Consider the following 27050-nt stretch of genomic DNA (forward strand, 5'->3'; position numbering starts at 1 on the left):
CTACCCCACTACTACCACCCCACCACCACCCACCACCAAGAAGCTGGGCATTATGAGCTACAGTAACTGTAACCCCCCCCCCCCCCCCCCCCGTAGTCACTAACAAGAAAACACTAACAACCAGGTAACGCTCCTGCCCCTGTAACTCAGTGATCACTTTAAATAGTCAACGCTCAACCAAAAAGTCCATGAGCACCGCTCCTGTGCCAGATAAGGCCACTACAGGCTCACTATAGCTCGTGCTACTTGCCCCGCTCCTGTGTCCGGTAAGTTATGGGCTCACCATAGCCCGTGCTACTTGGAACCTGTTCCGAGTAGCCGAATCTGTAACAACAACAACAAGAAGTCCCTGGGTTCGCTTCCTGCAGCAGGACAACAACGTTTGGGCACGCATCCTTTCGGCTGATGTCCCTATTCCCCCTAGCAGCAAATAAGTACCCGAGAGTCTGATGAATGTTGTTACATCCTAGAAAGGTCACGAGTTGACCTTGACCCTTGGTTAAGTGCCTTGCAGTCTTTTTGTCCCTTACAATGGGGAAAACCCCTATCAAACGCGGGAATTCATTGGCTGATAAAACAGGTCGTAGTTGAATAAGGTCTAACCTCTTTGTGGTTGAACCAAAGCCACGAAGATAAGATATCATGGAGGGAGGGACCGTTTACAGCGTCCCTAGAGCTCTACCTGACTCCCCGGGATATTTTAGCGAGGGCGTCTTCCTTCAGGGGGTCGAGGAGGGGCTCTAATATCGAAGTCCCGAGCACAAGCTTGAGGTGGAGGGCGCCGTAGGTGGATTCACTAAAAGGGTGACCGCTAGATTAGTCCCGCCCATTATATCAATGTTATCTAAGCGTGCGGCGCCCTTGGCCCGCTGTGGTGATGGTTTATGTAGTCTGGGGGGCCGTACACCTGCAGGAGGGCCGCGCCGTGGTGTAGACACCCATACCAGCCCATCTCACTTAGGTGCCGACCCGAAGTGATTTGTGTCGACCTTCAGCGACTGCCATCGACCTAGAGAGAGCCAGGGTGTCTCCTGGCAGCCTGACTACTGGTGACCTGCAATATCCTACCATGATTTTAACCAAACACCTGCCCTGCTTCCTCCTCTATTTAGGTTAGTTTACACACCCGCTTGCCTCTTAGAGTATCCTCGGGTTATACAGGAACTGGTAACTGACGCTACAAAGTGATCCTGGTTGATCGCTAATGACCTAATGATCATTACAGGAATAACCATTGTATTAAAGAAAGATTTTTGTCCAAAAGGTAAAGCTAGCGTGTAATAAGGTTGAGCATACGCACGTCAACCGAGATCTGCAGGTTGGGTTCATGTTCCTCACCAGAACACATCTGCTGCTGTGTCTCATTGTTAACACTTCGCTATTGTTTGGCAGCTGGTGCTAGAGGTGGCGGGATGGGCGAGACCAGCACCACCGCCTGGGCCTCCTTCAACACCCACGACGTGACGCTGGAGGGCCACCAACGCCACAATACTACTGTGTCCCTCATCATCAGGTCAGAATATATGTATTTATCGCTGTGTTTAGCGTGTGTCACCTGCTGTAGGTAGTAGCTCCACGTCCCGTCAGATAGAGAAGTGTCATAGTTTGTGTTACCTTCTGATTCAAAAGTTGGGGAAAGAGTTTAAAAGCCTATCATGTACGAATGATCATGTATGAATGTGCTGATGAGCGATAATTTTTCACCCGCAAAGGGCCAATATCTTACTTATAGATCTTACTTATATAAAAGATTCTTATAGATTCTCTTGTTGTAGGTTGACCCAGCAAGCAATATTATCTTCACTAAATATAGGGCAACCGAACCTCAGAAGGTTATAATATTCAGCGCCGTAATGGCCACGTGAGCAACACAAATTTGCTCACGTGGCTAAATCAAGAGTCATGTGGTCGAGTGATTAAGGTACCAGGAACGCCAAGGTGCATAGCGCTTTTGGCTATCTGGGTTCGAATCCTTCTGGGATGTGGAGTTTTCAGTTGCATATTGGCTTGGGGACCATTCAAGCTTGTTCGCATAATATATATGTATATATATATACATATATATTATAATCTCAATTTAATTTATTTCTTTATTATGCACCCCATATCCATTACTGTAGCCGGTGTTGGAAAGGGTTACAGAGGCACATAATGGGTTCAGGAACTGAACCTCATAGTTCATTTAGCTGAGCAAGTGACTCAGTGATTGTTATTTATCATAACCAAGATTTATATTATTCTTATTAATATTCCAGTGGAACCCTGAAGGAGTGCTTGAACGTAAGCTTCACGTACGATCCGGAGCACCCCAGCATAGAGCCCCTGGACGGCTTCCCCGTGTGCCCGCCTCTCTTGATGGCCAACTGCGACTTCCCCGGACACCGTCTAGCGCCCGGCCGCGGACCGGACAATGATCTACGGTTGACCAACTTACCCGCTCACAGCACCTTACAGGATCCCCTGAGGATGCGCTCATCACGGACACACCTGTGGGTGCTGCTTAGAGGGTACCTGCGGGAGGAGAAGCGGCAGGCGAGAAGCCCATCGCTTCGTCAGGAGCCGGACACTGTGGTAGTGAATGTGACGCTCTGCAGTCGTTGGGTCGGTAAGACCGTCCTCGCTCTTGAAGCCGACGGTCCCGAGCTAGAGTAAGTGGCATTCTCCACAACAGTTTTAGTTAGGTTGAAATTGAAATTGAAATAAGTTTATTGATGTAAAATACACACAAAGGGATGAGGTAGCTCAAGCTATTCTCACCCCGTTCAGTACATCGTGTTAATACATACATATACACACATCACAAACAATAAACATATTACCAAACATTCTGAGAGATAAACATATACATTTCCTCCTTCACAAGTAGTATGGTATCAGACGTACACACAAATACTTTTATGACCTAGGTATACTGTATAGACAATTTGCAAGAGACATGCAGATAATTCAACAAAAAATTACAGTCTTGGTGCTTTTAGCGAATTTAGTTAAGTTTTTGCCAAACAAAATTATACAAAAAATATATACCATTTTTGTGCTGTGAATCGCTTTCAGAATAAACAATTTTTGTATTATGTTGGGATTTAAGCCTCGGGGCCAAATACTAGTATTAGCGCCTGCTGTCTCAGGGGACTGTGGATGCTTAACGCATCTCCAGTTTCTGCAAAATATATTTACAACAAATTACATCCGAGTGCGTATATGTGTTTTGCAGAAGTGTGTATAATTACCTATTTTGGCAAATCACGTAAACAGTCTTATTAAGTATACAGTTTTCAGTACAAGTCCCAGTGGTGCAGTGGTGCTGGAGCGCCACTCCGGCACATCTGCAAGTGGATGATGGAATGTGGGAAAGGGAGAGAGGGTGAGGGGGAAGGGAGATGATGGCTAGTGGGTGATGGTGGATCGTGGCAGGAAAATTTAGTATTACATCACTAATAAGTAAGGTAAAGAAATACCAGTTAGCTCTAATTATTTATTTCCAAAACCATATACAAATTTAGGAGAGGCACGAGGCTACAGCGTTTATAAGGCGGTGACTGAAAATACATCTTATTTAACTATATCTGTATTCCTTTAAAAGATACTGAGGCGTCTCAAGTACAGTAGTAGTAGTAGTAATTCTGTTGTTAATGTTACAGTGTAAGTGATGCCTTCATACGGGTGTCTGTGCTCCACTACCCGGGGCTGCAAGTGCTGAGTGAGGTGCTAGGCTGGACCTACACCATCATCTGGGACGTCTCCTTCCTGCCGCAGATGTGGCTCAACTGGAGAAGAAAAAGGTCAGTTCAGCCATTATTGCCTGAAACGGTGAGCATAATTACTGCCTTCATAAAAATACAAAACAAAATGTAAGTGCGCACTCTATTTGTGTCCGTAACCCGTTCCACTATGATCAAGAGGATGAATAAAACGTGCATAATAAACATAATAAACCAAACTAAATGGATTATTGACTAACAAATGCGTTCATTTTGCTAATGATGCACGGTAATGGACTAATTTAATAAGCTTGCAGTTGCTGTCCATCATAATCTGGTCAGTAGGATAGCCTCTCCATGAAATAGATTTGATAATTCCGGGTCATGAGCTAACATGTTGTTGTGTTGTGTGGGAATGTGTGTGCGGTGGCGGCAGTGTGGAAGGTCTTAGCATGGACAATGTTGTCCTCAACCTTGTCGCGTTCATGTACTACATGTTCTTCAACGTGGGTCTCTACGCCATCCCTCTCCTCCAGGTATGTCCATCCCTCTCCTCCAAGTATAGTCATCCCTCCCCTTCAAGTATAGTCATCCCTCCCCTCCAAGTATAGTCATCCCTCCCCTCCAAGTATATTTATCCCTCCTCTCCAAGTATAGTCATCCCTCCCCTCCAAGTATATTATCCCTCCTCTCCAAGTATAGTCATCTCTCTCCTCCAGGTATAGTCATCCTTCCCCTCCAGGAATACATCTCTCCCCTCCAAGTATAGTCATCCCACCCCTCCAAGTATAGTCATAACTTCCCCTCTAAGTGTCTGTAGCATGCAGCTTATGCCTCTAACTAAATACAGTACAACTTATATTATAACTATTTTTGTTAATACAACTAACGACCTAATTTCTTTAAAAAATCTTCACATGCAAATACAAATATATTAAACTTCATTCAATACAAATTCATAATATTATGGATGCCATTCAGTGAAACTCTTGAGTAAATTTGCAGAATATCCATCGTGGATCAAAAGTAAACTATGAGTTTGAAAAAAAATACAGTGGCAGTGTGGTGGGACTGCCTTAATATTTCCTCAATATTGGAATTGTGTTTTTCACATGAGGCTTTTCAGCCAGCCCGTCCTCTCGAGTTGTTCTAAATTCGTCAATGTGTCTACATCTCTGTGTACAGGGTCAGTTTAGCGAGCGGTACCCAAGGGAGGTGAACCACGTCCGGCTCAATGATGTGGTCTTTGCTGCGTATGCCTTCGGTACGGAGCTTCTCCTCGCTCTGCAGTGTGTCTTGTATAAGGTATGGAGTCATAGTATAAGGTATGGAAGGATGGGTGTCGGTATAAGCCATAAGGTATGGAAGGCTGGGTGTCGGTATAAGCCTTAAGGTATGGAAGGCTGGGTGTCGGTATAAGCCTTAAGGTATGGAAGGCTGGGTGTCGGTATAAGCCTTAAGGTATGGAAGGATGGGTGTCGGTATAAGCCTTAAGGTATGGAAGGCTGGGTGTCGGTATAAGCCTTAAGGTATGGAAGGCTGGGTGTCGGTATAAGCCATAAGGTATGGAAGGATGGGTGTCGGTATAAGCCTTAAGGTATGGAAGGCTGGGTGTCAGTGTGAGGTTGGGAGTATTACATTAGTATTTACAAGGCCCGTTATTATAGTTATCGAGCAAGTCCAAATTAACCTAACCAACCAAACCCTATCTTGCCTAATCCAAGAAAGCTTTTTATATTTATTCTATGAAATTAAGGATAAATTTGTAGTTATTTAAAGACCCGTCCACGTGCATGAAACTAATGTCACTCGGACTGTGAACTGAAATTGAACATTATATGGAATGTTGAATCTCAGCTGAAAATTTAAATTGGTGAAAGGCAGTTTACTTTGTCTTCCTTGAGTAGCGTGGGGCCGGGCAGGCGGTGTCCTGGCCGTGTAGAGCCCTGGTGACGGCGGCCCTGGGGGCGGTGGCCACCACCTGCGTCCTGGCCGGCCTGGGAGTCGTCTGGTGGCTTGACGTCTTCTACCTCATGTCCTACCTCAAGCTTGGCCTCACCCCGCTCAAGTACACACCTCAGGTACGTCCCATTAACACACTCTGTACTTATGCTTGGGGAGCCTCACGGTAGAATATATTGATAGCTGTGTAGACGAAGGTGTGAAGGGGCACTTTAATATAGGATTGTAGTCGACAGGTGGGTCGGACAACATATATCAAAACTGCCTGCTGGCATCACCTGTCTGTCTCTGTTTACTTGCCTGTCTCTGTCTAGGAAGAGTTTGTGCTATATATATATTCCAGTACCTGACAAGTGTTAAGCCTTTCCAGAGCTACATGGCATGTGTTTTCTGACTCTGGGTATAGTCAGAGGTGTATAGTCTAGTATAGTCTAACAAGTAATCATTTCATTACTGTATGTCATATTAGGGTCCCAGTTCTCTCAGTTGGGTTCGTTCTCGACACACAATCAAGAATTCCGGGTTCGAATTCTGGGCGGGACAGATATGGTTTGGCACATTTCCTTTCACCTTCCTAGGTGAAAGGAAATATTTCCTTTCCTAGCAGTCAGAAGGTACTCAGCTTGTATTCACCTAGTTGTGCGTCTGATCTTTCGGCCCGCCTCTGAACTGTCAATCAATCAACTGTTACTAACTACTATTTTTTTCACACACTCCATCAGGAAGCAGCCACTTGCAACTGTCTAACTCCCAGGTACCCATTTACTGCTAGGTAACAGGGGCATTAGGGTGAAGGATGCTCAACTCTGCCCATTTGTTTTTCCGCCGGCTGCCGGGATCGAACTCTGGTCCCTAGGAACACGAGTCTAGAGCGCTGTCTACTCAGCCAGCCAGCCCCTGAGTGGGGTTGCATCCTGGGCGGGGTCAGTAATTCGATCTTGGGGGAGGGACACCTCGATATATGCCTAACGTGTATGAATATACTCTAGCTTCCTGTCCCCCAACACAATGAATTATTAAATTATTTATTTTGTCGGTATTGCTCGGTTTAGATATGCAAGATAATAATGACAATTTTCCCACTCGAACTTGCACTCCAAATTTTACACTATTGGTTTTAATTGACTAATTGTAATGTTGCATGTTGTGTTGAGGCGTATGTGAACTACAAGAGGAAGAGTACAATAGGCTTCAGTATCGCTAGCGTGCTGATGGACCTGGCTGGTGGTGTCCTGTCTCTAGCACAGATGTTTATCCTTGCTGCCAACATTGGTAAGTGAAGTTCTTCCAAAATCATATACAGTACTAGCTCTATCTATAAATTCAACATCATGTTTGTAAATCAACTATGTATATACTTTTCCTTAATAAAAAATTTAATTTAATTCAATTTAATTTATTCTGTAGTATGGGGCAAATTTTAACATTATCCATTTGAGGTTTCACTAGAGCAAGGTAAAGACCTGCTTGAAACATTAGGCATGTTAGTCTATATCAATACAAGGTGGTATTTAATGGGAAAATTAAACAAATTTACTGTATTTGGCAAAATGCAGAGAACAGCTTTCAATTATTTAAGAATACTGGTTGAAATATATGCAGCTACTGTATAGCAATAATCGGACTCGCTGCCGGCGCCATTGCTAGTTGACCGCACACGGATTTGTTCCTGGAAAAACTCACGATTCTGAGCACCCATCAGCTCCATTCGTCGCGGTTTTGTGAGGAAGAATACATCAGTACTCCAAGACCCAGACAATATCTTGTTTTGAAGGAAACAATTCCGATTTCGTCTACAATTGACGGAGAAACAACGTTGTTGATTACCTGCTGCCCAGCTGACTGGTATTCTTCGCAACCCAGTACGCAGGCGACCCAAACTCTCGTACCGCACTTTTTTTTGTTGTTTTCTTTTTTTTTGAGGACCGTATCACTGACCAGGTCACTTAGAGTCCTACCCTGAAGGGCGAGGCGATACCCTGCGGGCAGCGCCACAAGGGGGCACCTTAGAAGGTGTACTGAGCCTGACAGGGAAAGGTAGACCAAAAGCTCTTTTAGGTGTTAGGTATCCCTGATTCCACCTGGGGGAATCATTCTACGACCTCCGTTGGAGGGGAATGAATTTCTCCAGGCCTAGGAGTGTCTCAGGCATTAGGTAGGGCAGTGATTCGGTTCTCACTACGTGGAGAGAGTCATGGGGAAGGCTAAGAGAAAGAGGAAATGGAGGCAGCTTTCAGACGAGGAGGGCCGGTGGACCGATGTGCAGCAGGCACCGAAGAAAACTGCTATCGAGGCTTCACCACTTGCTTCTACCAGCAAGACAGCAGACGTAATGGACCTAGAGAGGACAGCATTAGTCACACACCAGCCAGTGTCAGACAATGTACCTCTCTCCACAGCCCAGTCACAGGTAACAGTATGAGACAGGAGAGGACAGCATTAGTCACACACCAGCCAGTGTCAGACAATGTTTCTCTGTCCACAACACAGCCACAGGACGACAGCATGAGACAGGAGAGGACACCACCAGTCACACACCAGCCATCGCCAGACTCTGCACATCTTCCAAAATTCAAGATAATGCAGACAGACCACTTTCCTTCAGCATATGGAGTAGTAACGGCAATGGAAAAAGAACAACCAGAGCTCAAACTTTCCATTACAGTCAACCTGAAAGGAGAAATAATAATGACACCACAAGACCAACAGACTGCAAATTACTTAGAAAAAGTAAGAGTCCTGCAAGGGAAACCTGTATGCTTGGAAAAGCTGGACCCTTCAGAAAGACGCACACGAGTCGTGCTTTTGGGATACCCAATCGACTTTTTCCTGGATCCAGTACTAGAACACAAGCAAATCCTGAATGTGGAACCATTCCGACAGAACATACCGACAGAGACCATACGTCCCAGAACCCCTGCGCTGCTTCAGGTGTCAGAAATACGGCCACCAACAATCACGCTGCACCGGACAGGAGACATGCGGAGTGTGCAGCCTGAGACATCCAACCAAAGACTGTATAGACAAGCACAAGGCAAACCAGACCACAACAGCCAAATGTCCAAATTGAGGAGGCAAGCATCATGCCTGGAGCACAACCTGCTCTGCACGGAAAGAAAAAGTGCAGACTGCTCAGGCCAGGATAAACACACAGACCAGCACTACATACACCAACACCAACGTCTGGAACACTCGTGCACAGCCACAACACACACACACTCTCACAGAGCAAAATTTCCCGAATCTATTAATTCCAAATCAGAAAATACACAAAAGTGCTGCAGAAATACAGCAAATGCAAAAGAGCAAAAAACAATTACTTTCGGAATCAACACAACAGATATACAGTTTTACCACCGAGGTCCAGCTGAAAAACATCGTGAAGATCATGGCAGAGACCATTATCAATTCCCTACAGATGACGCAGAACGCCTCACAACAACAGACTCAAGAAATCACTTGTGTGATAATGGACAAGATCGTGCAGCAGATACAGACTTTCAACAACAGTCGGGTAGTCAAGACACCAGAACATCAACATTTACAAAAGCAACTGCAAGAAGCAGTGACTACCCAAAATCAACAGAATCTTACAACACAAGAGACAGACAACAACAGCCATTGCAGTCTGATATGCAACAACACCAACAAAGACGTATTGAACAGCAGAGATGCACAGGTTCCAACAACACAAGAAACAGCCACGAGCAATCAAGGCAGTCCGACATGCAGCAATACCAACAACAAAGTGATGGACCAAAGTTATGCACAGACTCCAACAATGCCGGGGATGACCACGAACAATCAATGCAGTCCGATTTGCAGTGACACGACTTGCGAGGTGGAGAATATAGAGGTCGATCCCGAAGAGGAGTTCTGGTAGAACAGGCAACACCAACCGAAACCGTCGTCTGGCCATTACAAATACTGCAGTGGAACATACAAGGTCTTGGAAATAAAAACCACACACTTCAGGAGGCTGCAATCAGCACGAAAGCAGATATAATCGTTTTGGAAGAAACTCTTTTTCCCAGCCACGAAATCCTTCAGATTAGCTGGATATCAGCACTATGTTATACCGTATGAGCAGGGGAGACAAGAGGATTAATGACCCTAGTCAGGAACACCATACCCAGCAAGAAAATAGACCCAGTTTCATGTGGGGATGGAGTAGAGGTATTAACAGTAACAGTGAATGTGGCTAATATTGAGCTCCTCATATACAACGTTTACAAGCCCCCTAGACGTAAACTAGAAGCAGAGGCAGTGCTTGCCTTGGCCACGCAGGAAAATGGCGCAGGAATAAAAAAAAAAAAAAAAAAAAAAACACAACAATAATCATTTTTTCTCTGTTACAGATGATTGGGTCTCTATATTTACCGACTTCAGCAAATTTGGCCTTGGAGTAATATCTATAATATTTGATCTAATCTTTTTGAGTCAACACTACTACTACCACTACCACTTAGGGTAAGTGTTTTCTGGGAAGGTCACCCTCAGTACCTTCCCAAGCTGGTTTGGTGTTTCGGTGAGCAGAACGTATGAATTGGTGCTACTTTAGCATGAAGGAGTTAGGTGATCCACGTCAGGGAAGGCTTACAATTCCAGTTGGGCAGCAGATAGGTGTCTCTGGAATCCTTTGTAAAGGGTATTGGTGATTCAGTACAGTATGTAGAGCTACGAGCTATGGTTCATGTGGTTGGCGGTTCAGAAAAATTTCCGTAACAACTTACACAAATCGTTACAATAGTGACTGAAACAAACACGGGGGTTACATCAGTCTAAATCAAACTGTACATTTTGGTTTAAAGTGAGTAATATTTAACTTATACAGTACTAGTAATTTGGAAGATAAAAGGTTTTTCATCAGAGCAGTGACAAATATTGCTACATTTACATTACAAAAGTAGGACGATGAGAATACAATTTAAAGGACTAATAAAAACTAATCAATGAATTTATATAACAATTCATGCCATCAGCACTCGGTCAACAGATTCTAGAAATACCCGGATCAAAATCACACAGGTCAGTTTGGGTTAGGTTGAGTTAGGGTGGTGTAGGTTGGGTTAGGTTGAGTTAGGGTGGTGTAGGTTGGGTTAGGTGGAGTTAGGGTGGTGTAGGTTAGGTTGCGTTGGGGGTATGGTAGATTAGGTTAGGGTGTCATGAATGTCAGATCAGTATTTTTTTTTTTTTTTTTTTTTTTTTTTTTGAGATATATACAAGAGTTGTTACATTCTTGTACAGCCACTAGTACGCGTAGCATTTCGGGCAGGTCCCTGGAATACGATTCCCTGCCGCGAAGAATCGTTTTTTCATCCAAGTACACATTTTACTGTTGTGTTAAACAGAGGCTACAGTTAAGGAATTGCGCCCAGTAAATCCTCCCCGGCCAGGATACGAACCCATGACATAGCGCCAACCCGTTCTCACACAAGACAGCACATATATGACTTAATGCTTAAAGTCAATATGTTGAATATGAATTAGTAAATATGTGACATATTCCCAGTTACTTTTTTTCTAAGGCCCAAACTCTTCCTCACGTGCCAATTTACGTCTCACAGTATCCATCCGTCAACCTAGATAGCAGAATAGTCGTGATTGGTTCAATTATAAGGAAAATTGTAGTTTTCAGATCCCACATGGGTTGTAAAATTTACCTACTATTGTCCATGCTCTTAGAATATTACAGATCAGCTACTTCCTATTGAAGGCTCGTAGTTTTGTTTTGAGAAATATTAGTTGTTCTTAGTAAATTATAATAAGCACTAAAAATTATTACATAGAATAACAGTCCTTCGTCAATCAATATTATATACCATAGTTTGTGCTTTACAAATCTTTAAAGGATGTTTTGTAGGAACGCTAACAGAAAACGATGTTACGTTGGAATGTCTATGGGGTAAACTACTGCAAACAGGATATTATTGTGTCTACTATACCAACTATAGCTAGGATGGGTATATTGTCCACTACCACCTGTTAGGTGGGTAAGGGGTCCAATACCACCCACAGGATGGGTATGAGGGTCACATCCACCCACAGGATGAGTATGGGGACCACATCCACCCACAGGAAGGGTATGGGGTCCAATACCACCCACAGGATGAGTATGGCGTCCACTACAACCCACAGGATGGGTATGGGGCTCCAACCACCCATAGAATGAGTATGGGGCTCCAACCATCCATAGAATGGGTATGGGGTCCAATAACACCCAGTGGATGTGATTGGCGTCCATTGTCGAGCTCGAAAACCGCAGCATTCATCTCAGAACCATGCCTATTTCACGCAGATTCCTTAATAAACGTAAGAATTTTAAATGTCACAAGAAAGATAGAAATATAAGCTTCATTCTAAATACCTTACCATGGGTATATTTAAATTTAAAGCGAAGATACGTGTACTTTTATAATAGCCGAGCTCCGATCGCAGACAGATCGATCGACCGAGCAACTCTCTAGCAGAACAATGTTTATTTTACGTGAATTCGTTAATAAACATATGTGTTTTATATGTCTCAAGAAAGGCAGACATATAAGCTTCACATTAAACACTTTACCATAGACATATTTAAAGTTCTAATGAAGATACATGTATTTTAAAAATTACGGAGCTCCCACCCCGTACAGACTGAACGACAGAGCAACTCTCTCTCATATCAATGTTTATTTCACGTAAATTCATTAATAAACACAAATGTTTTATATGTCTTAAGCAAGTTAGAAATAAGAGCTTCATTTTCAATACATTACAATAGACATATTTATAGCTCAAGTGAAGATACATATGTTTTTATAGTAGCGCTCAGTAGCTTGTCGGGCATGGAGTGCAGACGCCTACGCACTTCAGATTCAGATTCAGATTCAGATTCAGATGTTTATTCAGGTAAGGTATATACATACAAGTGATGTTACATTAATGGATTGATATATAGATAGAGCTAGTACATACAATGCCTAAAGCCACTATTACGCAATGCGTTTCGGGCAAGAAAAAACATTAATATCTAGAACTTAATACTAATTGAGCATAAAGAATAAAAGATGTTGAGAACAAATACAAATAAAGATAAAAAAAAAGGGGGAACATGACTGAAAAAGCAGCACAAATACAATAGGTTGACAAACAGTGTTGATTAAAAAAAAGAAAAAAAAAAGAAAATAACAGACATGGGTTGACAATAGAGGAGTGAGGTAGATTACAGGGAATTTATTAGGTAGTGTTTAGTTTTTATCTTAAACTGGTTGAGAGAGGTACAGTCTTTAACATGGTTGGGAAGGTCATTCCACATTCTGGGCCCCTTGATTTGCAGAGCATTTCTAGTTTGATTAAGACGTACTCTAGGAATATCAAAACTGTATTTATTTCTGGTGTGGTGCTCATGGGTTCTGTTACAACCTTCTATGAAGCTTTTAAGATCAGGATTGGCATTATAGTTTAGCGTTTTATATATGTATAATACACATGAGAGAATGTGCAGTGACTTAATATCTAACATATTAAGAGATTTGAGTAGGGGTACCGAGTGATGTCTGGGGCCAGAGTTGGATATTGTTCTAATAGCGGCTTTGTGTTGGGTAATTAGAGGACGTAAGTGATTTTGGGTAGTAGAACCCCAAGCACAAATACCATAGTTGAGATAAGGATAGATAAGGGAGTAATAGAGAGTCACCAGAGCAGGGCGTGGTACATAATATCTGATCTTAGAAAGAATGCCCACAGTTTTTGAAACTTTTTTTGATATATTTAGAATGTGTCCCTGGAAATTCAGCTTGTGGTCAATGAGAATGCCAAGGAATTTGCCATCTAATTTGTTACAAATTTGGGTATTGTTTATTTTGAGATTTATAAGACTAGAGGATTTATTGCCAAACAGAATATAGAAGGTTTTGTCAATGTTAAGGGTGAGTTTGTTGGCAGTTAGCCAAAGATGGACTTTATTTAGCTCAGTATTTACTGTGGCATTTAGAGCAAGAGGGTCAGGACTGGAGTAAATGAAGGTTGTGTCGTCAGCAAATAGAATTGGTTTGAGGTGTTGGGAGGCATTTGGAAGGTCATTAATGTAGATGAGAAAGAGGAGAGGGCCAAGTATGCTGCCCTGAGGAACACCAATGTTGATGGGTAGGGTGGGAGAAATTGTATTATTCACAGAAACATATTGGAGCCTGTCAGTAAGGTAGGACTCGAGGTATTGTAGGGAGTGTCCTCTGACTCCATAATGATGTAGTTTAAGAAGAAGGTTTTGGTGGTTGACAGTATCAAAAGCTTTACGCAGGTCCACAAATAACCCAACAGGGAGCTCCTTTTTATCAAGAGCTGTATGAATCGAGTTAAGCATACTAATAAGTGCATCGTTAGTGCTTTTTTTGGGTCTGAAGCCATATTGGCAAGGGCTAAGTATATTGAGTTTGGCTAGATATGAGTAAAGCTGCTTGTATATAAGTTTTTCAAAAATTTTTGACAAGTTTGGCAGGATTGATATAGGTCTGTAGTTGTTAACATCTGTGGGGTCACCACATTTGTGGACAGGCGTTACTCTCGCTTTTTTTAGAATATCTGGAAAGGTTTGGAGTTCAAGTGACTTGTTGAAGAGCAAAGCAATAGCAGGGGCTAAAGATCTGGAGGCTTTTTTGTAAATTAAAGTTGGTATCTCCTCAAGGGCACCAGACTTGGTTTTAAGGGAAAGGATTATCTCATTGACGTCAGTGGAGTTAATAGGCTTTAGGTACAGAGACTGTGGATAGTTACCTGTAAGATAGTCCTTAATGTCAGTACTGGAAGATGGAATATCATTTGCAAGGGATGAACCAATGGAAGAGAAGAACCTATTGAACTCAATAGCAGAATCAGAGGCTGAAAGCTGACCATCGTTATTAGACAGGAGAGTCGGTTTGTTATTTAAAGATTTCTTTGATCCCAATATTTGTGAAATTGTGCTCCAAGTTTGTTTAATGTTGCTCTTTATTTGAGTAAATTTATCTTCGTAGTAATTAGTTTTGGCTCGTCTAATTATCTTAGTTAGCAATAATGAGTAATTCTTTGAGAATTCTTTGGAGACAATTCCTAACCTATACTTCTTCTCAAGGTCGTGTTTTTTGTTAATGGATTTCAGTATTCCCTTTGTAAGCCAAGGATTGTTAAGCCTTTTGCTTGTGACTTGTTTAGTAAGCCTAGGACAGTGGGTGTTATAAAGGCTAAGAGTTGTTTGTAGAAAAGATTGCACTGCTAGGTTGATGTCCCCTATGTTACCTAATTCGGACTCCCAGTTGACATTATCAGCAGCAGTTATAAAATTGTTTATAGCAGTTTCATTGTGCAGCCTAAAGCTTAACTCCCTTGTTTCTAGAGGTGGTTTGCTAATGTTAGTTAAGAGAAATGTGGGGTAGTGGTCTGTAGTGCTATCGGTGATTATACCTGAAGTAAGCGGAGAGGTTATGTTGGTCCAGATGTGATCTAGAGTCGTGGCAGTGCTATCAGTGATTCTAGTAGGTCTAGTGATTAAGGGTATGAGGAGGCAGGAATTCATACAGTTGAGGAAGCTAACAGCAGTAGGGTGTTCTGGCTCGCAGAGGTCAATATTAAAGTCCCCTGCGATAATTAGGTGGTTTTTGTTCAGTCTGTTATCAAGTATTAGATTTCTAAGGTTTGAGTTGAATACAGACACATCAGTGTTGGGAATTCTATAGACTGCACCCACAGACAGGACAGACTCGGCACCCTTGACTCTGAAGCTGGCGAAGATATACTCCCCATAGCAGTCTCTAGTTCTAATTTCTTTTAGGCATGTTAGTTCTTGGTGGTAGTAAAGAGCAGTGCCACCACCTCTCTGAAGTTGACGACAGTTGTGAATTGCTGAGTAGTTAGGCATGTTAAAGAGTTGAGTAGTATCCTCTTTCAACCATGTTTCAGTAAGTATAATAAAAGAGAATTTGTTGCCAATAGTTTCAATCAAGGCACTAACATCATCGAAGTGTTTACCTAGGGATCTAACGTTCAAATTGATTACAGAGATATTGAGATTATGAGTTAATACATTGTTTACATCATGTGCTGCAAAATATCTGCAATTTAGATCATTAAAGTGATTATTGTCATAGATAGTGGATAAGAGGTTAAGTTCTGGGTCTATACTTGACTGCATAAAAGAAGCTGATTGTAGAATCAGAAATAAGTAGAAAAAAGCTATAAAATAGGGAAAAAATATATACACAATACTGTACAAAACAAACACAAAAGGGGCTTACAGGGGTACAATGGAGTAAGGGAGTATGGCTAGGCTAGGCAACCTAGGCAATTAATGAGATTAAAGAAAAAACATGTAAACATGGACTATACAAAACACAAGATATGGAAATACAAAACAAAAAATATAAGCAAGACTAAGCAATACAAAAAAACAAAAAAACAAATTGAGCAAAAATGAGGTAGATTGCTTACGAGTACTCACAGGTACACTGTAAGTAACAATTTGCAATTTGAGATGCAGGCAAAGCCAGGGGTACAATGGAGTAAGGGAGCATGGCAAGGCTAGGCAACCTAGGTAATAAATGAAATCAAAGAAAAGTTGAATAATAAACATAGGCAAATTTAAGCTAATGATTAATAACTATAGATAGTTCAGTAATGATTGTATAATTATATATATATTGCCGATATATTGTATAATTAACAAAGATACGTAAATAAAGCCTAAAATCTTATATGCCTCCAGAAAGACCGAGATATGAACATTATTATGATTGCACCAAATGAAATATATCATGTTCGAGAACAAAGATATATCAATTTTAAATTAAGTTTCGACTCTTGCTCGGGCGAGAGAGATGGGGCGACTCTCGCCCCATCTATTGGGGATTCTGTCCACTAAAGACCCAAAGCTACTCAAACCCTCCTAGCATTATTTAGGTAATGAAGTAATATGGTATATATACTCACTATAATGTGGGTGCTGAATGCAGAACATGAGAAAACATATATTTACTCCAAACTAATGTAATTTCATTATGAAATAAGTAAATAAGTAGCATCAAAGGAAGTCGACGGTCCAAGCGTCAATGTTGTGGAGCGACTTATCCAAGATATATCGTTGTTTGGAAAGTGTTTGTTGGCATATCCAGTTGTCGCACTTCTCTGCACAAATTATCACAAATTTAAATTATAATGTTAACAAGTAGAATACATATTTTTAATAAAATCTAACATAAGTAGTCAGAAAACATTTAACATTTATTAAAAAATATATGTTTGGAAGTTAAATTTATATATTTTATTTATTTATTTATATATATATACAAGAAGGTACATTGGGTTTGTCAGAATACATTGGAGAGTACAGTATTTACACTCTTGTAAAGCCACTAGTACGCGCAGCGTTTCGGGCAGGTCCTTAATCTAACAGATAATTTTAAGTAGGTAATTTCTATCAGAATTGATAAATGACAAAGATACATTGCAAGGGAAAAATGAGATGAGAGAGCTTAGTAAGTATATTAAAGCACATTGTTATATTAAAGCTCTGATTGATTACATTGACAGCTTGATTAGTAATTTAAACAAGATTAATAGACACCATACAGCAGATTGACAGCACATATAAGACAGCAATGATCACAATGGTAAAGATGTTCAGATTGGGTACATAAAGATTGGGAGACTGGGTAGCAAAAGATACAGATAAACAAGATTTATGAACACCATACAGCAGATTGGCAGCACATATAAGAAGACATCAATGATCACAATGGTAAAGATGTTCAAATTGGGAACATAAAGGTTGGGAGATTGGGTAGCAATAGATACAGTGCAATTTTAAGGCAAAAAGTGAAAAACTATGAAGATGAAATTAGATACCTTTTAGTATTGATTTTGAATGATGTAAAAGTTGGACAGCTTTTCAATTCAGTAGGGAGTGAGTTCCATAAACTGGGTACCTTTATTTGCATAGAGTGTTTACACAGATTAAGTTTAATTCTGGGGATATCAAAGAGATATTTATTTCTTGTGTGGTGATAATGGGTCCTATTACATCTGTCCAGGAAGAGTTTCAGAGCAGGATTTGCATTTAAGAACAGGGTTTTGTAAATGTAGTTGACACAAGAGAATTTATGGAGTGAGATTATGTTTAGCATGTTTAGGGAGTTAAACAAGGGGGCTGTGTGTTGTCTGAAAGCAGAATTTGATATTATTCTGATAGCAGATTTTTGCTGGGTGATGATGGACTTGAGGTGGTTTGCAGTGGTTGAATCCCATGCACAGATACCATAGTTGAGATAGGGATAGATTAGTGCATAATATAGAGAGATGAGAGCAGAGTTAGGTACATAATATCTGATTTTGGAGAGTATACCAACTGTTTTACAGACTTTCTTAGTTATGTGTTGTATGTGGGCACTGAAATTGAGTCTCTTGTCTAGGAATAGGCCAAGAAACTTTCCATCATTTTTATTGCTAATGTTTACTTTGTCTATCTGAAGCTGAATTGCATTTGTAGATTTGCTTCCAAATAGGATGTAGTAGGTCTTTTCTATGTTAAGTGTTAGTTTGTTGGTTGACATCCATAAGTGGACTTTTTTTAGTTCATTATTAACAACATCATTTAGTGTATGTGGGTTGGGGTTGGAGTAGATGAGGGTAGCATCATCAGCAAACAAAATAGGTTTCAGAATGTTAGACACATTAGGCAGACCATTGATGTATATAAGAAATAGAAGAGGCCCCAAGATGCTGCCATGTGGCACTCCAACGGTTATTGGTAGAATGGGAGAGGTTATATTATTGATGGCTACACATTGGTGTCTATCACTAACTTCAAATCGACTTCATAGGACAATAGTTTTGTTATATATATTCGCTATTCGTTGACATGCGTTCGCTACTTAAACTACCATGTACTGTACTTATGTAAAATCTCCCATGTCTCTTCGCTCATCTCACCGAACCCTACAGGCTCTGTGATATATTGTTTAATTAAGTTGACCAGACCACACACTAGAAGTTGAAGGGACGACGACGTTTCGGTCCGTCCTGGACCATTCTCAAGTCGATTGTGAATGGTCCAGGACGGACCGAAACGTCGTCGTCCCTTCAACTTCTAGTGTGTGGTATGGTCAACATACTTCAGCCACGTTATTGTGACTCATCGCCTTGTTTAATTAATTGAGATTCACAAATAAAGCTTATAATTGTATATGTTATAAAAAAGGCAGAGCTTAGTTTAGTTCATTTATTATGCACCCCATACCCATCCTATGGGCGATAGTGGAGTGTTACAGAGGCACATAATGGGCTCAGGGACTGAGCCCCACAATTCATATAGCCAAGCAAGTTATAATCTTGATAAGCTAGTTACAAAAGTCAATGCACATTGTCACATCAACAATGGGCTCGAGACCGACCACAAGTACAGTTTATAATTTAAGCAACTGACATATATGGAGGGCTAGTGTCACAATTGATATGTTTATCCTACACATAACCCCCTCTCCCCCATCAAATGGGCAGCGGTGGATAGGTTACAATCAAGTCGTTTTTTTGCGTTTTATTCAGAGATTAGATCTTATTGGGTGAGGAAAGATATTCATATTTTAAAGAAGGCTTCTTGGCTGATGCTCTCCATTGATGGAAAATATACAACCTTTTGAAAATCAATGTTAGTTTGATCTAGATATTGTAATTAACGAAAGTATTTGTCATCAGAAAGGTAGACATATAGGCTACATTTAAAATCCTTTGTCATAAATATAACTGAAGTGAAAACGAAGATATATGCGTTTTGATAGTTACTTGATGGCTAGCTCTGAGAGTGTGAAGCCCTGCACACCAGCCAATAAATTGTATAATTAGTTTCCATATATTTTAATTAATCTTAAAAATCTATATGTCAGAAGAAAGGAAGATGTAGCCGTTAATGTGACAACATTTAAAAATATATATCTCTTAAGTTAAATAAATAATACCACCTTATCGCCTGTGTCCGGACACATGAAAACTACCTAGGTATCAGTATCCAGCCAGGCGGGGATCACAGGCTGCACAATACTGATAAATTATGTAATGCACTACTTGTGGTCGATCTCGAACCCATTTATGATGTGACGACTTATAGTGAATTTTGTAACTAGCTCATCAAGATTGTAACTTGCTTAGCTAAATGAATTGTGGGGTTCGGTCCATTCATTTTCTTTCTTTATTATGCACCCCATAATACCCATCCCGTGGGCGGTGGTGTAAAGGTTTACAGAGGCACATAATCGGTTCAGGAACTGAACCCTCTAGTTCGTTCAGCGAAGCAAATAACAATCTTTTGACGCTAGTTACAAAATTATTAATGTACACATACTTATGCATACATGTACATATACATATATACATACACATGCATATTTAATCACCCACACAAATACACACATCAGTAATCTTTTGTATCACAAGTGATTCAACAAAAGGCTCACAACAGTCACTATACAAGGCACTTTACATCTATGAAGAGTCGCACAGTTACTAGTCTTGCTCCACACCCACCCAACTGGGCGGCAGCTTTACAGTCATGTGCTCCACACCCACCCAACTGGGCGGCAGCTTTACAGTCATGTGCTCCACACCCACCCAACTGGGCGGCAGCTTTACTGTCATGTGCTCCACACCCACCCAACTGGGCGGCAGCTTTACAGTCATGTGCTCCACACCCACCCAACTGGGCGGCAGCTTTACAGTCATGTGCTCCACACCCACCCAACTGGGCGGCAGCTTTACAGTCATGTGCTCCATACCCACCCAACTGGGCGGCAGCTTTACAGTCATGTGCTCCACACCCACCCAACTGGGCGGCAGCTTTACAGTCATGTGCTCCACACCCACCCAACTGGGCGGCAGCTTTACAGTCATGTGCTCCACACCCACCCAACTGGGCGGCAGCTTTACAGTCATGTGCTCCACACCCACCCAACTGGGCGGCAGCTTTACAGTCATGTGCTCCACACCCACCCAACTGGGCGGCAGCTTTACAGTCATGTGCTCCACACCCACCCAACTGGGCGGCAGCTTTACAGTCATGTGCTCCACACCCACCCAACTGGGCGGCAGCTTTACAGTCATGTGCTCCACACCCACCCAACTGGGCGGCAGCTTTACAGTCATGTGCTCCACACCCACCCAACTGGGCGGCAGCTTTACAGTCATGTGCTCCACACCCACCCAACTGGGCGGCAGCTTTACAGTCATGTGCTCCACACCCACCCAACTGGGCGGCAGCTTTACAGTCATGTGCTCCACACCCACCCAACTGGGCGGCAGCTTTACAGTCATGTGCTCCACACCCACCCAACTGGGTGGCAGTTTTACAGTTACCTGGTGTTATTCTTCACCTATATCTTTTTCTGGTTTATCCCTATTTACATTATGCAGTTCAGGTTTCGTCGCCATACTGTAGTTTTTAGTTTAGTTAATTTATCACATCATGGGTTCAGGGACTGAACACACAATTTATTTATCTAAGCAAGTTACAATCTTGAGGAGCTAGCCACAAAATTCATAATACATCGTCACATCAACAACATGGGTTCGAGATCGACCACAAGTACAGTTTCTAAATTAAGAAAATGCCATATGTGGAGAGCTAGTGTCACAATTGATATGTTTGTCCTGCACATTTCCACAGTAGTTTGCTTGGGTTCTTTTAATTATCTTAGATATCATGGAAGAGAACCTCCTAGGTACTATACTGTATATATATGCTGGTAAGAAGTATAATTATCCTGAGAAATCGTGTAAATTATGTTGTACGAGTGCTTCCAGTTAAGTAACATAGTTCATTTGTGTGCGCGTGCTTGAAGAGGAAATGTTATCCCCCCCCCCCCCATTGTAAATATTTGTGGGTTTCAGACCATACGGCCGCGGCTTACCCTCGCCGCGGTCGAGGGTAAGAACACCGGATGTATACCCAGTATTACAAGTAAACATTAGCAATAACAATTATGGAAAGTTCCTTCACCTATACATAGAGAAGAGACTGAACTTCAGCACCCACATACATCACACAAGGGGATGCTCTGAGAGAGAGAGAGAGAGTGAGAGTAAAAATGTCCACTGAGGTCTGATTAAGTCCTTTTGGGGACCTTAATCATTAGGACGTCCAATGATTAACGCAAAGTGAGGCGTATTCAGATGGTATATTGACAACATTCAGCATATCTCATAATGACCTAGTAGTACTTGGTGCACAAATACCTTTTCCAAAGGAATCGCAAAACATAATTAAACACAACTGTACCGTACAGTGTTATATATTTATTTCAGTTTGAACAATTTTTAACATTAAAGGATAAATCCTTTAATTGGTTGAAATTGGTTTTAATATTCGAAATCTAATTTGTTGATGTTAAATAATATAAGGTTCAAATTTATTAAGATACATACTTTAAAAACTATTTCTATTTGAAATTTAAATAACATAAAAAGAGTACAGAATATAACAAATACCGACTATATAAAAGACCTGACACTTGCAACACTTAATTATGCTATTGTAACACATTGAAAGTAATAACATTATTTGATTCAGCAAAGCATTTGGTAAAGTTATAATAATAATAATAATAATAATAATAATAATAATAATAATAATAATAATAATGTATTAATTATTTTAAATTATAATTCACAACTTGCTAGCGCACAAGAAACAAATCCACGAATCATCATTACATTCTGTAACACCTACACATAATCCATGGTGCCAAATATTGCAACGGTCACAGCATACCATCAGCTTCAAATCATTTGGCTTTCTGCAAATGCAGTACACTTCCATCGAGCATGACCGGATGATTCGTTTTCTTCTCAGTGTCTGAGCTGCAATGAATGAGGTGAGACACTTTCCTTTGAAGTTCTCTTGTAGATGTTGTCTCATATTCTGCACATCATACGAGGTTCACCGGATCTACACCACTTGCAAGTGATGCAGCAAACGCCGCAGCATATACCCCACTCATACTTGAGTCCCTGTGTCTGCTGACATTCATTACATTGCATATCAGCTTATCATCCAAGCTTATCATCCAAGACATTTTCAAGAGGAAACTAGATTTATTCCTCCAAGGAGTGCCGGACCAACCGGGCTGTGGTGGGTATGTGGGCCTGCGGGCCGCTCCAAGCAACAGCCTGGTGGACCAAACTCTCACAAGTCAAGCCTGGCCTCGGGCCGGGCTTGGGGAGTAGAAGAACTCCCAGAACCCCATCAACCAGGTATCAACCAGGTATCCTGGCAGTTAGCAAGAGCATACAAGATAACTTCAGTAGATTTGGATGGTAATTTATGCCTGGTGTCGTATATGTTAATTTGTCCAGTTACTCTAATGTTGGAAACGGTGACCCAGTGACAACCATCAACTTGGATAATTTGAATAAATTCACCAATTGTAACTGGCCAGGAGAGGTCCCGCTTCAACGCTGGGTCATGAAGGCCTTCTACGCTTGGCACAGTTTGTTTGGTGAGGTCACATGCAGATTTTATATGAAGGTCAGAGAGCTGTACATTTGTTCCAATGTTCATTATCTCGTCATCTGTTAAATAATTTAACATTGTCGAATGTGAAGCACTGTTATCACTCTCCTTATTGTTGCATTGGTGTGAGGAGTGGCAGTGATTGGTGCAGTTTATTTTTTCTTTAAATAGGGACATATATTTGTACTGCAGATACCAGTACAGTTGCACCGTTTCTTTATATACTGTATTTTATACTTGGGTTAGCAAGGCGAGACGCTTCTCTTAACGTGATACTGTTGGTATCAAATAGAAATAGTTTTTAAAGTATGTATCTTAATAAATTTGAACCTTATATTATTTAACATCAACAAATTAGATTTCGAATGTTAAAACCAATTTCAACCAATTAAAGGATTTATCCTTTAATGTTAAAAATTGTTCAAACTGAAATAAATATATAACACTGTACGGTACAGTTGTGTTTGCCTGCCACAGCCTGCCACAGCCTTGAGAGCACGGAGCCTCTCTCTACATTGGCGACCCAGTCTGGCTAAAACATTGCGGTACAGTAGAACCTCAAGACCAAGGTATTTGTATCTGGTAACATAGTCGAGCAGAGAGCCATCATCCAACTGCATTTTGCGAACGGCCCCACCTCGTCTGGGTGGGTGTCGGTTCAAGATCTTTGTTTTCTCTACTGAGATGACTAATCATAGTTCCTGACATGTGTACAATACAGAGTTCAGAACATTTTGGGTGTTGGTATACCCATTGGTGTGGATCAGTATATCATCCACATAGCTAATGATGTGTTCGCTGGACCTTCTAGTTACTAAGTTTAAAAGTGCATTGATTAACACATTGAACAGAGTACGACTGAGGACACCTCCCTGTGGAGTGCCAAGTTCAAAATCTCTCGTTACACGCCTATGCCCTTGGAACAGTACAGATGACTTCCTGTTGGATAGATAGCCTCTTATCCACCGTAGAAGCCATCCTCCTACATTCATTTTAGCAAGTTCTCTCAGAATGACGTGTGGGTTAGCAATGTCAAAGGCTGACTTAAGATCTAGGAAAGTGGTATATGACCTATCAGTATGCAGGGTGAGGAATGTGGTAATACAGTGATGTACACTTTTTCCATGCGTAAAGCCATATATCTGGGGAGACAACATATTATTAATTTTGTAAAGGAGACGGTTGAGAACATCCTCTCAAGACACTTATAGAGACAACTAGTGAGGGTGATTGGGCGAAAAGCACTCGGCTGGTGAGGTTTAGGAATGGGAATAATAACACTGTTGGTCCATGACTTAGGAAGCTCCCCAGTTACATAGCTCATATTATACAATTGAAGCAAGGGATTCTCTGGAACTAACAGAAGCATATGCAGTGTGCCGTAAGTAACTCCATCCTCCCCGGGTGATGTAGCTTTGCCTTTATGTAGAGCAGAATCTAGTTCGTATTCAGTAAAAAACATGTCACAGTCATCCTCTTGATGACGCATGAAGTCAAGGAGCCTTGCCCTATCAGTATATCTATTATTTAATTCATTCTGTGAGGGTAGAGGAAGACTGTCAAAGCTGGAAGTCGTGGCCCAAGCATCAACAAGCTCATTTGCTCTGTGCAGAGGATTAGGGTACGAGATCTCTGCAGTATTTTTCCCTTTGATCTTGTTGATATCCTTCCATGCTCGACTTAGTGGCGTGTGAGAATTGAGACCACGGACAAAAGTTTCCCAGTCTGTCTGCCTCAGCTCCACCATACGTTCCCTGGCCTTAGCCAGAGCCGCTTGAAAGAGCCGAAGCATTTCAGCAGTGCGGGTCCTTCTATAAGCTGGTCCAATTATTCTGGCAGTGCGTTTTAGTGCATGCAATTTAGAATCATTATAATAAGCATAAGTGCTATGACCAGTGTAATTTGGGTTACGTGGCCTGGACGATGGATCAAGTGTTTCTATAAACTGGTCGATAGTATCTGTGAGCTCATTGTTAAAATCTTCAACTGATGAAGGCTCAGATGAACTGCACCAATCTGACACATGGGCAACAAAATTGTCTCGTTGATCGATGGGCACAGCCAGCCTCTTCCGCTTGAACACTCCACCAGGGAGGATAGAGCTGCCAATGTTTACAGTGGCTAATATGGCCAGATGATCAGACGCCATATCTGGCACTATTGACGAGGCGCACACGATGTGGGAGACGTTGAAACCGAGACATAGATCAAGAATGCCCCCGTAGATATTCGTCGGTTCAAGGTCACCCACAATCTGTGCATCATCGTGACTACCTAATAGTGACAACAGTTGGTTGCCGTTACGATTATTGAACTGCGAATTACCAATATTCCTATGCCTAGCGTTATAATCACCTATAATGATGGTAGGCTCAGTCTGAATGCAGATAGGAAGGTCAGCATAATTAAAGTTACAAGGAGTTGATTATTTAGTACATAGTTGTTTTTCTTTTTAATTGGATGATAGAGGAGGAGTCTTTAACGTGATTGGGAATACATACACACATACATACATACATACATACATACATACATACATACATACATACATACATACATACATACATACATACATACATACATACATACATACATACACGTCCAGTCAGCATATAGCTATTTCGGGACAAAATCCAATACAGTTTATATTGGCGAGACGCCACTGTGATGAGTTTAATTATCACAGGAACTGTAGGTTAATGTGTGACATAGGTGAGGTTAGATGAGGCATCTACAAGCATCAGCTGGAGGCTGATGGAGTGTTGTGGAGGCTGGTGGTACTATGCCCAGATGTTGGAGGGTGGATTTGACTCTCCCACCCTCCCTCGCCCCCCACATTGACCGCAGAACGTGTAAGGTTACTTTTCACTCTCGCTTACCAAGGGTATATCCCCCCCCCCCCAACACACACACATGCATCAGATTCTTAACTTACAATATTTATGATTTACCAATTTATGTTACAACACTGACTCTCAATTTCACAATATTGTATAAACTTTGATGAATTGCACGTCTATGGGTCATCCAATAATGCTAGCAGACTTCTAGATGTTACCACTGCTAGGTTTAGGCTCGGCTACAAGTACCTCTGGGAATTTGTAACATCTGATGATGTAGATTTGACTAAATGTATACTCTGTCAGCAGAACTATTCGCATACTTTGCGTCATTATATAATGGAATGTGAAAAAATCGCGGAATTTAAAGATAACAACATCAATAGTATCCAAGAAATGTGTATAAGTACTTCATTCATAATGATGTGTTGCCCGAAATCTTAGCGAAGTATCCAAAATTTGCTTACTGTAGGTAATGCATGCACATGACTGTAAAGCTGCCGCCCAGTTGGGTAAGTATGCAGCAAATGACTGTAAAGCTGCCGCCCAGTTGGGTGGGTGTGGAGCAAGACTAGAAACTGCGACTCCTCATAGACGTAAAGTGCCTTTTATAGTGACTGTTGTGAGCCTTTTGTTGAATTACTTGTGACAAAAGATTACTGATGTGTGTATTTGTTTGGTTGATTAAATATGTATGTGTATGTATATATGTATACGTATGTATATGTACATGTATGTGTACATTAATAATTTTGTAACTAGCGTCAAAAGATTGTCATTTGCTTAGCTAAACGAACTAGAGGGTTCAGTTCCTGAACCGATTATGTGCCTCTGTAATCCTTTACATCACCCCCCACGGAATGGGTATTATGGGGTGCATAATAAAGAAAGAAAATGAATGGACCGAACCCCACAATTCATTTAGCTAAGCAAGTTACAATCTTGATGAGCTAGTTACAAAATTCACTATAAGTCGTCACATCATAAATGGGTTCGAGATCGACCACAAGTAGTGCATTACATAATTTATCAGTATTGTGC

The 27050-nt window shown here is 41.3% G+C and overlaps 1 protein-coding gene across 1 annotated transcript in view; it reads left to right on the forward strand.

Moving 5' to 3' along the window:
* Nucleotides 1-761: 761 nt before the first annotated feature.
* LOC123766326 (cystinosin-like) overlaps nt 762-27050 on the forward strand; it is a 38831-nt gene continuing 12542 nt past the window's right edge. Inside the window, exons 1-9 of the mRNA XM_045755397.2 lie at nt 762-1112; nt 1393-1513; nt 2256-2648; nt 3642-3782; nt 4138-4237; nt 4887-5006; nt 5609-5782; nt 6818-6935; nt 10022-10133. Coding sequence (XP_045611353.2) covers nt 1070-1112; nt 1393-1513; nt 2256-2648; nt 3642-3782; nt 4138-4237; nt 4887-5006; nt 5609-5782; nt 6818-6935; nt 10022-10133 — 1322 coding nt within the window. The 5' untranslated portion in view covers nt 762-1069. The remainder of the gene's footprint in view (nt 1113-1392; nt 1514-2255; nt 2649-3641; nt 3783-4137; nt 4238-4886; nt 5007-5608; nt 5783-6817; nt 6936-10021; nt 10134-27050) is intronic.

The sequence above is a fragment of the Procambarus clarkii genome, chromosome 9 (genome assembly GCF_040958095.1).
Source record: "Procambarus clarkii isolate CNS0578487 chromosome 9, FALCON_Pclarkii_2.0, whole genome shotgun sequence".
In the NCBI taxonomy this organism is placed as follows: Eukaryota; Metazoa; Arthropoda; class Malacostraca; order Decapoda; family Cambaridae; genus Procambarus; species Procambarus clarkii.